Genomic DNA, 15,428 nt, shown 5'->3' on the forward strand with positions numbered 1-15,428 from the left:
ATGTTAGAAGGCAACAAGTAAATATCTTTATGGGGACAAATTCAGACAGTGGTATCTCTCGTCCTATATAGTGTCCTTTCACCACTACCCCCAGGTTATCGCTCATGGTGCACCAGGACAGACCCATCAGGGATCATAGCCTCAGCTCACTTTTGCTGCTCCTCTGCTGTTCTTTCCTAGCCTCTGGCTTTCTGTGATAAAGAGCCTAGTTCTCCAAATGTATACATTTAAATAAATATAAGCAGCTTTCCTGAACATGCATTTTTATACCTTCTTTTCATGAATGTTTACATTTTCATGCACACTTACCACATGCATTTTTGTAGAGACCTGCATTGCCAAATTTGGAGACGCGTGAATTTCAAAGAATGGTTGGTTGTCTTTTCACTGATGTATTGTTTTGGAACGTGTGAAATAGGCAGGTTCACCTTTAAATATGAACTGAATCGAATTTCTCCCTCAAGGTTTACCTACTCCATAGAAGGCAGATGGGTAGCCTGTGGCCCCTGACTCAATTTCATGTGGCCCTTGGCCTGATTTCATGTATATGGGAAAGAGGGAAGAACAAGGGGAGAAGAGATAACAAAGGGAGAGAATAGTGGGTGGCAGAAAGTTGGAGAAGAAGGAGTGACAAAAAGAGAGAAAGCAAAGAGGTTGGGCGGGGAGAGAAAAGGGGGTCCCTAACCCAGTTTTGGCTCTGAGAAGTTAACCCCAGAGGAACGGTGCCCTCCACAGAGAAGAGATTGCCCCCAATGAGAAGAACAAACATTGTTCTTTTGTTATCATTTAGTGCAGGAACACCCAATAGCAGTGAATTTCCTTTATTTCTCATGCAGGCCAAATCTTTTTCAAGTGGCAGACAATTTATGGCTTTTGGCATTTTGCCAAAACCTGATTCTTTAGCAAAGCCTTGAGCTGAAAAACTTTTCTTTCCTCACTATGAATAGGTTAAGGCTGTTTTCCTTTCTCTCTTAAGTTCTGGGGTTTTATTAGTTGCTTTCAGCAGAGAGGTATAATTATTGTTTGGGGATTTTGTGTATGTGTTTCAATGGCCCTCCGGAGCAGGCTTTGCGGGGGTGCAGAAGCACATAGGCTGGAGGAGAGGCAGATGAATTCCCATTGCACAGGAAAAACCATGTTTGTGCAGTGCTGGATTCCACCCTGTTTATATCTTATGTTGTTAAAATATTCATATAGGAACTTATTTATAATTAAATTATTGATTAAAATGGATTAAAGCACTTTGTTGCTCTAGTACAGGGGTGACCAACATGGTGCTGTCATGATGCTGATGGACTACAACTCCCATCATCCCTTACTATTGGCTGGGGCTGATGAGAGTTGCAGTCTGTCAACATCTGGAGGATGCCACGGTGGCTATCCATGCTCTCTAGCACAACATACTCACTTTAGAAAAGAAACTTAGAAAACTTAGAGGAAATGAATGAAAATGTGGGGAATGAGCAAATCAAACACTCTGCAAGCAAATCAGGATGAATGCTCAATAAAGACCAGATATAGTCTAACTTCAGGCTTTGTGCAAGCAAATTGGGATGAACGCTCAATGAACAAGTCATTGGGAGGAGCCTTGTAAGGCAACTGTACTGTTACAGTAAGTGATGATCACCAATTTGGATGGCTTTAAAAAAGGATCAGACAAATTCATTAAGAAAGCTGTTGATGGTTACTAGCCAGGATGGCTCTGCTCTACTTCCACAGCTGGAGGCAGCAATGCTTCTGAATACCACTTGAGGCATACTGTTCAGACCCTTATTGCAGGTTTCAAACTGGCATCTTGGGTGGCCACTATGGAAATAGGATGCTCAACTAGATGGGCCATTGGCCTGATAATGCAGCAGGCTCTTCTTATGCTCCTAAAATGAGAAATGTTCTCATGTTGCATTAATATAGCACAAGACTGAATCCAGCACCATCAGTCAATGCAGCACAGCACACTTCAACTAGTGCCAGCACATGGCAAAGTTGGACAGCTGCCTCCCAAGAGCTGATGTTTGGAGAGTTAACTGAAGTGTGTTTCTGACATGTTAAAATCCCTAGCCCGTTTCTGATGCAATCCTGACCATGCCTACTCAGATATTGATGTCAGTGGAGCTTACTGCTAGGTGACTGAGGTTAGGATTGCAGCCGCAGTCTTCCAGGGCCAGGGAATCCACTCTTGCTTTCTTTATTGAAGGACCACACGCACACGCACACACACAAAGGAAACTGGTGGTGTTCTAGGCAATAGGTATGAGATCATTTTGATGCAAGATGGACCATCAAAGGGTTGCCTGGCGGGATGTACTAAGAGGAAGGGCAAGAATGCTCACTGGAAACAATGGGATACAACTGAAGGTGCACAGGAGATAATGGGAGCTCCTGATCGTTTGTTTCAATAGATACCTGTTGCTTTCTTTATGGGCCTTAGAAAAGGGGGGCTGACCTTTGGCCAGTCACCGTCTTTCAGCCTACCTCACAGGGATGTGAGGCAAAAATGTAAAGGGAGAAAGCATGTACACCACCTTGGGGAAAAGCTGGGCTATAGCTACATAAATGAAGATGTGCTAGATAAAAATTAAGCCCCAACAGAACTGTAATACCCGATGGAATGGGAGGCTAGACGCCGCGTGGTGCAGCGGTGAAGAGTGTCGGGCTAAGAGCTGGGCGGCGACCAGGGTTCAAATCCCCACTCGGCCATGAAGCTCCCTGGGCCAGTCACTGCCTCTCAGCCAACCTCCCTCGCAGGGTTGTTGTGGAGCTTTAATAAGGAGCAGGAGAACCACGTGCGCCACCTCGTGCTCCTTCGAGGAAAGGGGGGCATGTCGATGCAATAAGGAAATCTGGTAGGGGCTTGTTGTCCGGCAAAGAGGCAAAAAGCTCTCTCTCTCTCCAGCGCCTTCAAAAAGCAGCGCGATCCCTTCCCTCTCCTCGGCTGCTTCTGGCCGCCCCTTCTGCTGAGAAGTTGCCTCGGAGTTAAAGGAAACGTCCGTCGATGTGCAAAGGGGAGGGGGGCAGAGGGGCGAGGCAGGGGAGGCTGAGCAGCTCGGGCCCGTCCCTCTCCGCCTAGGACCCAGCGGAAACCCCTGCCCATCTCCCCGGCTCGACGGGAGAGGCGCCGTCCCCCTCCCCTGCTCGAGGTGCCCGGGCGAAGGGAGGGAGGGAGGGCTGGAGGGAGGGTGGAGCCGGAGAACACGACCCCCCCCCACCCCGTCCAGCTGCGTCGCCAGGCTCTCTTTCCCCGCCCCCGGCCCCTTCCCTCGTGGGGGCGAAAGGAAAAGCGGCGAGCCAGCTGTTGCTGCGAAGATGGCGAGCCGCCGCGTCTTCTGGCTGCTCTTCTGGCACTTGGGCTTCCTGGGCTGTAAGTCGCTTCTCTGTCTTGGCCTCTCCTTCCCCGTAGGGCAGCGGCTCTCCCTCTTTCTCTCCTGGGGGGAGAGGGCGCTCAGCTCGCCTGGAAAACCCAAGTCCTTCCTCGCCGCCGCGCAGCCAAGTTCGCCGCCTTCTTGCGAGGAGCATCTGGTTGTTTTTTCCAGGGAGCGACGCCAGCAAGTGGCTCGCTCTCTTTTCGCTTACAAAAGGTCCACCTCCTCCTGGTAGGGAAGAGCAACCTCGCCTCTCCCGGCTTCTTTGGGCTGTCTCCTCTTTCTCTCTGACTCTTCCTACTAGGCGGTACTGCCGCGAAGCTCACCCTCCCCCGCCCCAGCCGCCGCTCGATTTGATTTGATTAGCGAGGCCGGCTGGAAACGCGCTCCCGGCCCCAGGAGGCAGGCGCACGCGGCGGGGAAGCCGAGGCTTAAAGCGGAGCGGCGCCTGCTGGGGGTCTGTTAACCGGGCAGGGCCGCAGGAGGGCACCGGGGTCAGCTGGTGTCAATTCCCAACGCGCGCTTTAATTGAGAACGCTGCAATCTTGGGATGCTCATTTACCCAAAGCGTTTAAGGTGCATGGGCGTGTCCCTTCACACTTGCCTTGCTTCTAAGCCTGCATGAGAATTGGCTGGAAGGAGACTGCTGTGCACACCTACTGTGGAGTGAGACCCGTGGAATCTGGGGAAAGATAGCTATTATGAAGAAGGAGTTTGGGGTATTTGGGAGATGGGGACCAGGGGCTCTCCACGTGCTTTTGTCCTCCCGCTCCCATGAGCCACAGCCAACATCACCAATGGTCAGGACTGTTGGGAGTTAGAATTGCAAGGGCCTCAGTTTCCCCAGCCCTATTCTTAAGTGTGTGTTGAAAGTGGTTGAAAGCCTTGTTTTGCAGTTTTGAGAGGTAGAATTCTGGCTTTATTTTAAAGTGGGATTTCTACTTTGTTTAGGAGAGGGGAAATTCTGTACATTTTTACTTAAGAGTTGGCTCACCTGAGCTCAGTGGGACTAAGTTCTGAGGCAACATGCCTAGGATCTGGCTATAAGACTTACTCCAGGCTTCCTCAGCCTCAGCCCTCCAGATGTTTTGGCCTACAACTTCCATGATCCCCAGCTAGCAGGACCAGTGGTCAGAGATGATGGGAATTGTAGTCTCAAAACATCTGGAGGGCCGAGGTTGCGGAAGCCTGACTTATTCCCATGGAAGATTGCAGCTGTGACACACAAGACTGGATTCACTCCGCTGATTACTGTGGACTCACAGTGTTTTCAGTGCTGGGTTGTAAATCCATGTTCACACAAATTGAAGCCCAGATGTGAACAACTGGAGTGGGGGGAAGCTGTGAAAAGCATGGTCAGGAGAACTAACTTCACTGTACTCTAAAACTGTAAAGTAAGCACACCTGAAGTTCCACTGAGTTCAGTGGTGCTTTCTCCCAAGTACGTATAGGATTCTGCAGCTATGCACCATGAACCGAAACATCTCACTTGGGACTAAACCTAGAGTTTAATGGAACCTGCTGTCTGATAAATGTGCCTTAGGCAGTTGACTTGGAAGTAAAATACATTGAACAAGTGGGCTGTACATTGGTTGTATATTGTGTGAAGAAATACAAAAGAGACTCGTGGGCTTGGCAACTATATTATTTATTACTTGACCTAAACCACTGAGCCTTGGGCTTGCCGATCAGAAGGTCGGCGGTTTGAATCCCCGCGATGGGGTGAGCTCCCGTTGCTTGGTCCTAGCTCCTGCCAACCTAGTAGTTCGAAAGCACATCAAAGTGCAAGTACAGTGGTACCTCAGGTTAAGTACTTAATTCGTTCCGGAGGTCCGTTCTTAACCTGAAACTGTTCTTAACCTGAAGCACCACTTGAGCTAATGGGGCCTCCTGCTGCCGCCGTGCCGCCAGAGCATGATTTCTGTTCTCATCCTGAAGCAAAGTTCTTAACCCGAGGTACTATTTCTGGGTTAGCGGAGTCTGTAACCTGAAACCTATGTAACCTGAAGCGTATGTAACCTGAGGTACCACTGTAGATAAATAGGTACTGCTCCAGCGGGAAGGTAAATGGCGTTTCCATGCGCTGCTCTGGTTTGCCAGAAGCGGCTTGGTCATGCTGGCCACGTGACCCGGAAGCTGTCTGTGGACAAATGCCGGCTTCCTTGGCCAGTAAAGCGAGATGAGCACCGCAACTCCAGAGTCGTCCATGACTGGACTTAATGGTCAGGGGTCCCTTTATCTTTACTAAAGGAATTGTTGAAAAAAATTGCAAAGGGAAAGGTGCACAAAGTGAGATTTTGATGTGCCTGAAACTGAAACTTTTAAGAGACTTAAAATTTTACATCGCAATTCACAAGATTATTCAAAATGATTTGTGTGCTAAAGCATTTTCTTTTGTATTTCAGAAAGATAATCAAGCATGGTGATACTTAATCTTGCAATTTAAAATAAATTCAGCAGTTTCAGGTTCTGTGCTTTTCATCTTTTCTAGAAGAAACCTGTTTTTGAAAATTGAAATTAGCCGTTTGGGGGAGAGTTGCATGTAGTTAGTCTTGCCTAGGGTTCCAAATAACCTGGCACAAGCACACTGAAGCACATTCAAAGCACATTATTTCCCTCACAGAATTATGGACCCTGTAATTTACTCCTCACAGAGCAATTCCCAGCAACCATTAACAAACAACAGTGCCCCAAAGGACTGGTCTTCAACTCGTGGGTCACAGCCTGATCCAAGGTGGGTTGCAACAGGAGCACTACCACCCTGAAAATGTATGGTAAAAGATTAAGAAATGGGTTCCCAAATGCATGTTTGGGTTAAAAGTCGGTCCTAGGTCTGAAAATATTGAATATATGCTTTAAAGGTATAACAACATCTTCAAACATCCACATCAAACTGATTAAGGAATCAAAACATTCCTTTTTAGGAGGGTTATGAAACATATGGGGGAGTTGTTTTGTTTTTATTTTTCTTAAAAAAAGATTGTCAGAGCCCCTGAAAGCAAAAGTAGCATGCATGAAAACAATCAAAAGCATGCCCTCAAAGATTATGTTTTCTCTTGATAAATATAACTTCAATGAAGATAAGAGGGGGGAAGTGGAGAAAACGCCCCACCCAAGAACTGTGTTGAACACAGATAGGTGAAGCCAAATCACACAGCTGTGAAAACAATGTGTATTGAAATATGTCGGATATCTGACTAGTATGCTTGTTAAGCTTTAATTCCCGGCAGATTTGGTACTTTGTACTTGTACACTGTAGTGATTTCAAATTGATGTGATTATTGGAAGATTTGATATGTTTCTGTTTTGATGGCTTAATATAATTTTAGAAATTGTTCCCTGTCTGCATTTTCCCTGTCCCAAGATCCTTCCATAAATCAGGATTACACCTATCAATGAAAGATATCTTCCTCATAGCATTTTTCATGCAATATGCAAATTACTTTGATATTGTGTTGGGAACTGATTTTAATCTCAATTAAGCTTTGTATAGTAAAGAATTGTTCCAGAGCTATCCAAAGTTTATAAGGTCAAATTGTACTGTTGTGAATTTATGGGTGCAAGACCCCCTGAATTCTGGATTAAGTTGGTGTTAGAATTTAATTAAGGTTGAGCTGTTGGAACAGGGAAGTAGCAAGACCTGTGTGTGTTTAAGATGTGTGTTAGCTGCTATTAATCCTCTGGAATTAGCGTATGTGGAGAGACAATTAACCTAGGCAAAGTACAGAAGTTGTGTATCAGCCACCCTCTTTAATCCAAGGCAATCAATACAAAGCTAGTTTTGTTTGAGGCAGTAACCTGGGGGGTAATGATCCATTAGCACAACAAAGCATCAAAGAACTAGGTGTAAGAATGCAAAGACCAGGGTTTAGGTTAGCAAGTGCCTAACAGGTGGGATGTGGCAGGGCAGGGATGATGCTGCTGCCTTTGGAAGAAGCTGGCGTCCACTTGGGATGTGATGTTTGAAACCTCCACAGTAGGCACTGGACACGGGTGGCGAGAGGGACGCGGGTGGCGCTGTGGGTTAAACTACAGAGCCTTGGACTTGCCGATCAGAAGGTTGGCGGTTCGAATCCCCGTGACGGGGTGAGCTCCCGTTGCTCAGTCCCTGCTCCTGCCAACCTAGCAGTTCGAAAGCACGTCAAAGTGCAAGTAGATAAATAGGTACCGCTCTGGTGGGAAGGTAAACGGCGTTTCCATGTGCTGCTCTGGTTCGCCAGAAGCAGCTTAGTCATCCTGGCCACATGACCCGGAAGCAGTACGCTGGCTCCCTCGGCCAATAAAACGAGATGAGCGCCGCAACCCTAGAGTCGGTCACGACTGGACCTAATGGTCAGGGGTCCCTTTAACTTTACTTTAAATAAACCATATATCATAAAGACACCACAGTGGAATGCATCCACTGTGAAACTTGAAATTCCTAGAGCTGTATCCGGCTAAGTTCTACTCAGAGCTGTTGTTGGCATCTGTCTGTCTCGGGAGACAATGAAGTGTGCCTCCAAAGGTGAAGTCAAACCACTGGAGAATCACAGAAATTAATGGACTTGCTACTACTATTTTTAAGAATGCTACCAACTTGATGGACACTTTCAAATCCTGCCACATTTTTACAGAAAAGCCAGGCTGGTAGTTGCCAGGGACATGGATGCATTGCATAGACAAGCCGTTAACTCTCAACCTCCAGTTTTTCAACTGTAAGAAAGAATATGATGATGGTAGTGATAATAATGGTTGTCAAATACTGCACACTTAAAAGTGCTACATAAATGGTAAGCCAGGATAAGTCTTGCTACATTTGACAGTACTGTAAAGTGCAATTCTCTTCTGCTTTGTTGAGAAGCTTCATGGGCTCTCTTAAATACTAATCCTGAATCTGAACAAAGAAAAGTTCTCAGCATTTTTTGTATTGCCCAGTTTTGTTGCAAAGCTGAGGTAATGCAATCTGCTGCAGTTTCCTGAGTCTAAAGCCCTGCAGAAAAAAAGCCATGAAGGTTGGGGTTCTTCTTTGTAAGATCCTGGGTCAGCGTGCTAATATTCATGAATGGTTTTTCTACTTTACTGCCTTTGTAAGAGCTTGGAGCAGAGAGCTGCATAGCAACGGAGGCTTCCTTAGAGATTCACCTTCAGCGGCAGGCTCTTCCTTTTGTATAAAAGAAGGGAAGTGAAAAATGCAACAGTTGAGGCCACTTAAAAGTAGCACCGTTAACCCAACAAATGAGGCACAGAGCAAAATGCCGTGCTGCTGTGCGTTTTCCTGTTTGCCTTGCCATTGTTCTGTGTCATCTGTATCCTATCTGCCCCGTGTGCGTTTGCTTTTTGTATAAACAGTTGTTTTTAAAAAGACCTAAATAAGGGCAAGAGGCTTGAGTTGAAAGTTTGTAATTGTTAGTTTACTACAAAAAGTGCCAGTTGATCTTTATCATACAAAGATTGCTTTCTGTTTTTAAATTATTATTATTATTTAAAAAAGGAAGATTACATGACATTGTTTTTGCATTATTATGTAAAACTTTAAGGGTTTAATTCTAGATTCCAACAGTAGTTCAGGGCACTGCAATGCCTGCGGAAGGCAAGCTGTAGCTCCACACTGGATCACATGCTTTGTAAGCACATAGTCCAATGCTCAGTTCCCCATAACTGTCGTTCAAGGATAGCTAATGTGGCTTCCTCAAATGTTGGCAGCAGGGCCAATAGTCAGGGTTGATGGGAGTTGTGCTCCAACAATGCTTGGCAGGCCACATGTTCCCAATCCCTGATGTAGTGGGTGACATATTGGTTGCTTAGTTATTTTATTATTAATTACATTTCTATACTGCCCTTCATCCAAAGATCACAGGATGGTTTGCAATATAAAAATGCAAAAAGCACATACAACAAACAAACAAACAAATACACAACAATACCCACGGTGTAAAAGGCCCTAGATTGTTTAATTAGCCAAAGGCCTGGAAAAAGAGGAATGTTTTTGCCTGGCACCTAAAGATATGTAGCAAGGTTTTGAGAGTCAGCTTGGCTGCCGTCTGTTTTGGAATCGATAAATTACTGGCTACCAGTGCAACAACAATATCTGAAGGGCCCCATGTTGCCTGGCTTTGCTCTAGTTCATGGGTAGGCAAACTAAGGTCCGGAGGCTGGATCCGGCCCAATTGCCTTCTAAATCCAGCCTGCGGATGGTCCAGGAATTAGTGTGTTTTTACATGAGTAGAATGTGTCCTTTTATTTAACATGCATCTCTGGGTTATTTGTGGGGCCTGCCTGGTGTTTTTACATGAGTAGAATGTGTGCTTTTATTCAAAATGCATCTCAGGGTTATTTGTGGGGCATAGGAATTTGTTCATTTCCCCCCCCCAAAAAAACATAGTCTGGCCCCCCACAAGGTCCGAGGGACAGTGCACCAGCCCCCTGCTGAAAAAGTTTGCTGACCCCTGCTCTAGTTAAAGCATCTTCCATGGCGTAGCTGTAGAAGAGACATCTGGTGGGTTGCTGCCTCTGAAGAAGCTGTTCTGGGTTTGATGTTTTCAATGGTCTGAGCAGTATAGCGTGTACAGAGTCCAGTGTACTGTGTACTGAAGCCAGAGAGCCTGTGTGCTGAGGCCCAGGTGGCTTCCATAATCTAGTTGAAGGGTTTCATCAAATACTGCTGTTCCACTAGCACAGCAGACTACCCTAATGGATGTTTTCTCTCCTTTTCTTCAGTTTCCCATGCACTGTCAAAATCTGCTCCAGGGAATTGGAGAACTCCCTGCCCCAGAGCAGATTATGAGGCTGTGCAGAGAAGGGAGAGGAAAGGGAAACCCGATTGTACAAGTAGCATTCTGCATGCGCACACACACACCCAAAGTACCTGGGAGGTGTAGCGACCTTGGCAGTGTGTAGGATGGCTGTAGTCAAATAAGGAAGTAGTTCTTATATGCGTAGCAGTTGTACAGGTGAGGACATTTTGGCCACTGTATCTTTCCCCAGCACATCATGCACCAACACAAAATCCTTTCCTCTACACAATTATCATACTCATGATACATTTGTTGTACAAAGGTGCAACAGGGTTTGCAATCTTAGTGGATCTTGCACTCCTGTAAAAAAATACAGACATGATGCATTTGGACAACATTTGCATTTTTAGGCTTCATAAATTGGCAGCATTTCCAACAACTTTGTTGCTATGGAAATAAACTCTGTGCAGCTCTTACAATAGCAGTGTAAGTTGATTATTTGTAAGACACTAAGCTTTTCTAAAGATGCCTGACCCCCATTTTCCTATTCATTGCCAAGAAACAGAAGAGGCAGCAAAAATCTCAAGCCTGGTTCAAAGTTAAGTTTGGGCATTTTTATCCTGTTGATGCTTACCAAAAGAAACTGAAAAATATTTATCCAATTTATAAATCAAAAGCTTTATGGGAAGAAAAAGGATATTTGTGCAGAATCTTCAAAGTTTTCTGTTACTGAATTGTGTCCTTAATTCATAGATGTAGGTAGTAATATTATGCTCAAGGAACTCAGTGCAACTCCCACTGAAAGCAAGTGGTTAATGAGGTTGGATGGGTATTGAAATTTCAGTTTCTCATTTCACCTCCCCCCCCGGTTCCATCTTAAATTCAGTTCACCACATTCCTATATCAGTTTGTGGTGGTGGTGGTGGTTTGTTTTTTTTAAATTCTCTTGAAAATATGTCTTTATTTTAGTGCATATTTCTCTTAATATACACTTTGCATGCAATTTTGCCTAATAGGGTGTCTTTTTCTTTGACAGTTTCACTAATGTAATGCATTTTATATACGCTTTCCCCTGATACACACATTTTAAATACACTTTTTGGGGGTTGATGAACTGCATTTCAAAATTTGCAGGACTGTGAATTACAAAGGATAGCTGTGCTTTAGTTTACTTGCTGTTTTGGGAAGTGAGAATTGGGTAGATCCAGATTAAAATCCAAACCAAACTGAATTTCTTCCCCATCCTAGTGGTTGATAATGTGTCCTGGTAAAGGTCCAAGCCTGCAAGAACAGTGCACATACATCTCAGGTCCAGGATGCTTTTAAAATACATATATTATTAATAATAATAATAATAATAATAATAATAATAATTTATTATTTATACCCCGCCCATCTGGCTGAGTTTCCCCAGCCACTCTGGGCGGCTCCCAATCAGTGTTAAAAACAGTACAGCGTTACATATTAAAAACTTCCCTGAACAGGGCTGCCTTAAGATGTCTTCTGAATGTCAGGTAATTATTTATCTCTTTGACATCTGATGGGAGGGCGTTCCACAGGGCGGGCGCCACTACCGAGAAGGCCCTCTGTCTGGTTCCCTGTAGCCTCACTTCTCGCAATGAGGGAACCGCCAGAAGGCCCTCGGCGCTGGATCTCAGTGTCCGGGCTGAACGATGGGGGTGGAGACGCTCCTTCAGGTATACAGGACCGAGGCCGTTTAGGGCTTTAAAGGTCAGCACCAACACTTTGAATCGTGCTCGGAAACGTACTGGGAGCCAATGCAGATCTCTCAGAACCGGTGTTATGTGGTCCCGGCGGCCACTCCCAGTCACCAGTCTAGCTGCCGCATTCTGGATTAATTGCAGTTTCCGGGTCACATTCAAAGGTAGCCCCACGTAGAGCGCATTGCAGTAGTCCAAGCGTGAGATAACTAGAGCATGCACCACTCTGGTGAGACAGTTCGCGGGCAGGTAGGGTCTTAGCCTGCGTACCAGGTGGAGCTGGTAGACAGCTGCCCTGGACACAGAGTTAACCTGCGCCTCCATGGACAGCTGTGAGTCCAAAATGACTCCCAGGCTGCGCACCTGGTCCTTCAGGGGCACAGTTACCCCATTCAAGACCAGGGAATCCCCCACACTTAAAAAGTGTGTTACCTTACATATGATTTTGTGTGTGTATGTATTGCATTCAGAAAGGTGGTTCATGTGAGGTCTGCCCTACTGGATTCACACAAAAAATAAAAAATTGTTTTAGCTTTGAAAGGTTCTAGTCAAAATTTCGCCACCCCACCTTTTGTCTGAGCTTTCTTGTTATTTAATTCTCAGTGATGTGTATAAGGAGTCTTTCAGTTAACGTTTTTATAAATGTTTCCAAAGTAACTGAAGACAAAGGTGAAAGTTTGCATGCATCTGTTTTTTCTCCTGAAAATGGCAAACAGTAAACTATTTCAGTGGGCGTGGGGGTGGGGAAACAGTACTTACTAGCAACCAGCAAGAACAGTAGTAGAAGAAATGCTGACTTTTGAAATATATGTATATTTATTTCACTCTAATTATACTGCCTATATTATTTAATAGCAGCAGTGGTAAGACTAACTGTAAACTGCATAGTGGAAACACACATTTTATTTAATGCACAAACACATGCACACATTTCCTAGATTATTTATTAGTTTAAATCAAAGCAGAAAAATGGGGGGGGGGAGGGGTAGTCAGAAAAATGCTTCATAACTTTAAATGAAAACGTGTAGTCATCTTTAGAAGCAGTAAGCTTTAGATGAACTGCTGGTATTCAGAAAGCCTTATGCATGCAGCCCAGATTGGTTTCAGTGGGACTGAAGTGCAACAAACTTGGCCTGGCTCCAACAGAGCTGTTAGCATACTCAGATGCAGAGTGTCATTAGAGGGAGGGCTTATATTAATATTCCATGTGAAATCACCACACTTGGTATGGTCTGACCTGTAAATGGGAGCGAATCGTAATATTTATGGAAGGGATCTGAAATGCAGCCCCCTAAATTGAAAGGTTCTCAAGACTTTCACCATCCCTATTGGATAATCCTCAGTCTTCCCTGAAAAGACCAGAGAATATCATTTCCAGTTGCACAACTTGGCTGCGCAACTTAGAATCATTGTTGAGCTGTAGTCATAACATGAAAATTATAACCTTCCCCTCCCTCTGCCTTCTTTGGCTGGTTGAAGTATTGATGTTGAGAATTGTGCGAAAGGATGTTGTAGTGCAACAGTACAAAAAACTGCTTATCCCTGGTGTTGCTCAGCTGAAACCTGAGTGATTCTTTTAAGGGCAGTTTACCTTTCATCTGATCTGATGTTTAAATACTATAATCCAGAACTGTACCTAGAGTTAAAATACAGTGTACATTTGGCCCTGATGCAGGTGTATAGAAATACGAGTTGTACTTGTAGATTAAAAGAAGAAAAGGACTCTGAAATACACATGCGTGGTTTAAAAAAACTTAACTAGTTAGTTTGATCTCCTTTGCAGGCAACATGATTTAAGCAAACAGCCCAACTTTATGACTGCAGAGGGCATTTATTTGATTTAAAAAAACAACAACAGTGAATGGACATTGCAATGTAAAGGATTTCTTTTTCCTTTCAGATTATAAAGCGTATGGAATCGTCGTAGAGACAGACACGAAAGATGTTACAGCAAATGAATTTGAGGGTACAGTATGTGTATGACTGTGTACATCTTATATCAGTGGCTAAGTGAAAGTCCTGAGATGAATTTTAAAAGGCTGTTTGATAAAAGTGCAGTGGAGTGATGCAGTGGATACAGCAGCAACAAAATGAAGTTGGATTGTATATATATAAAAGTAATCCCATTTGTCCCCCTCAACTGAGTGTCCCCAAATCTATTCTATTCCCAAGCCTCCGGAGCAGAATTTGTGTGCATGTGCCATGGGGCGGGTTCAGAGAGAGAAGAGCAGGAAGAACTTTGGTTGCATAAGCAGAAGTCCTTGCATAAACAGGGTGACTTTGTTACATACAAACCTGTGGGTGCTTCCAGACAGGTGTTTGGTATGAAACTGATGTTTCAAGTTTTTTGCAATGTCTATACAATATAATTGGTGTTGAAATGCCAGCCTGTACTTCTCCCTATTTAATAGAGTTGCTTTTCCTGGGACAAATCCAAATTATTATAATTTTTTAAAAAAACAACAACATAAGGTTGAGATTTCAGAACAACCCTTTTTCGCAGCCCATCTGATCCAGCAGAACTTAACAGTTTTTAAAGTTCCATTGATTTTAATGGGTGAAATTGCAATATATGCTTAACCCCATCAGTTGAAAACATTAGGATATGATAGTGCTTGACATGGACCACATTGTAACCACTTTGGGTAAGTTTCAACAGACAAGTCCATACCATTGTTCTTTGGGAGTGTCCCACAAATTACAGAAAAGATTTCTAGGATTATATTAAGAACCCAACCAATTTCTGGGGAGGGGGGCAGCCATTGGGAAGGCCCTAGATTTTTCTATGTCCCACCAAACTGTCCGCTACTGAATTTATTTTGCTGGAATATTCAGATTCAGTTTGGCTTTTCTTTTTTGGAGTGTGTTGCTTTTTGTCCTTCTAGGCAACATGCACTGTGGACTCTCATGGTGACTGCTTGCTTCCAATGCTCTGGAGCCCAGGGAAAAGGGACTCTCAGAACTCTGTAATGGAGGCATGTTACTCCCCCCGCCTTAGGGGAGAAACCATTTAGAAACACCCTCTTTTATGTTCTGAATTTCAAGTGATCTAGTCATATAACTTTTTTAAAAAAATCTGTCACTATTTATCTTCTTGATTTTAACCCACTCTGCCTAACGTCACTTAAAATTGTTATACAATACTGGTAAATGGATTATAGTGAGACACGAATGCATTTTACAGGGCAAATTGGGGGGGGGGGATTCATTAATTATTGGGCATTAATTATAAGGACCTATGTTTAGGACCTACGGTTTCGGAACCTTTTGAAATACAAACAAAGAACTGGCTCAAGCTGTGAACCTAGGGGGTAGGAAATATGAAGACTTGGCTCCAGGCCTTCTGTACACATACTATTAATATTCTCTGCCAGTGCACAGCCACAGTGAGTGTTCTTTAGGGTCATAATTCATGCAGCGTAAAGGTAAAACCGTACAGACTTGGCTGTTGCCCTTCATGAATGGAATGTGCCCCTGGGAACGCTTCCAGAATCGTCTGCAACATACACAGCAGGGATGGGGAACTTTTTCAACTTGGGGGCCACATTTCCTGCTGGGCAGCCTTCCAGGGGCCAGATGCCAGTGATGGGCGGGGCCAGAGGCAAAAGTGAACAGTGACAAATATGAATTCTGTA

At 44.4% G+C, this 15,428-nt stretch overlaps 1 protein-coding gene across 5 annotated transcripts in view; it reads left to right on the forward strand.

Moving 5' to 3' along the window:
• Positions 1-3,190: 3,190 nt before the first annotated feature.
• JAM2 (junctional adhesion molecule 2) overlaps positions 3,191-15,428 on the forward strand; it is a 28,364-nt gene continuing 16,126 nt past the window's right edge. For 3 of the 5 annotated variants that reach the window (XM_053386529.1, XM_053386530.1, XM_053386531.1), the window contains exons 1-2: positions 3,194-3,358; positions 13,694-13,759. In XM_053386529.1, coding sequence (XP_053242504.1) covers positions 3,304-3,358; positions 13,694-13,759 — 121 coding nt within the window. In that variant the 5' untranslated portion in view covers positions 3,194-3,303. Of the gene's footprint in view, positions 3,359-13,693; positions 13,760-15,428 lie in introns of all 5 variants that reach the window. The other 2 variants (XM_053386532.1, XM_053386528.1) reach the window with 2 other exon arrangements.

The sequence above is a fragment of the Podarcis raffonei genome, chromosome 4, assembly GCF_027172205.1.
Source record: "Podarcis raffonei isolate rPodRaf1 chromosome 4, rPodRaf1.pri, whole genome shotgun sequence".
Classification (NCBI taxonomy): domain Eukaryota; kingdom Metazoa; phylum Chordata; class Lepidosauria; order Squamata; family Lacertidae; genus Podarcis; species Podarcis raffonei.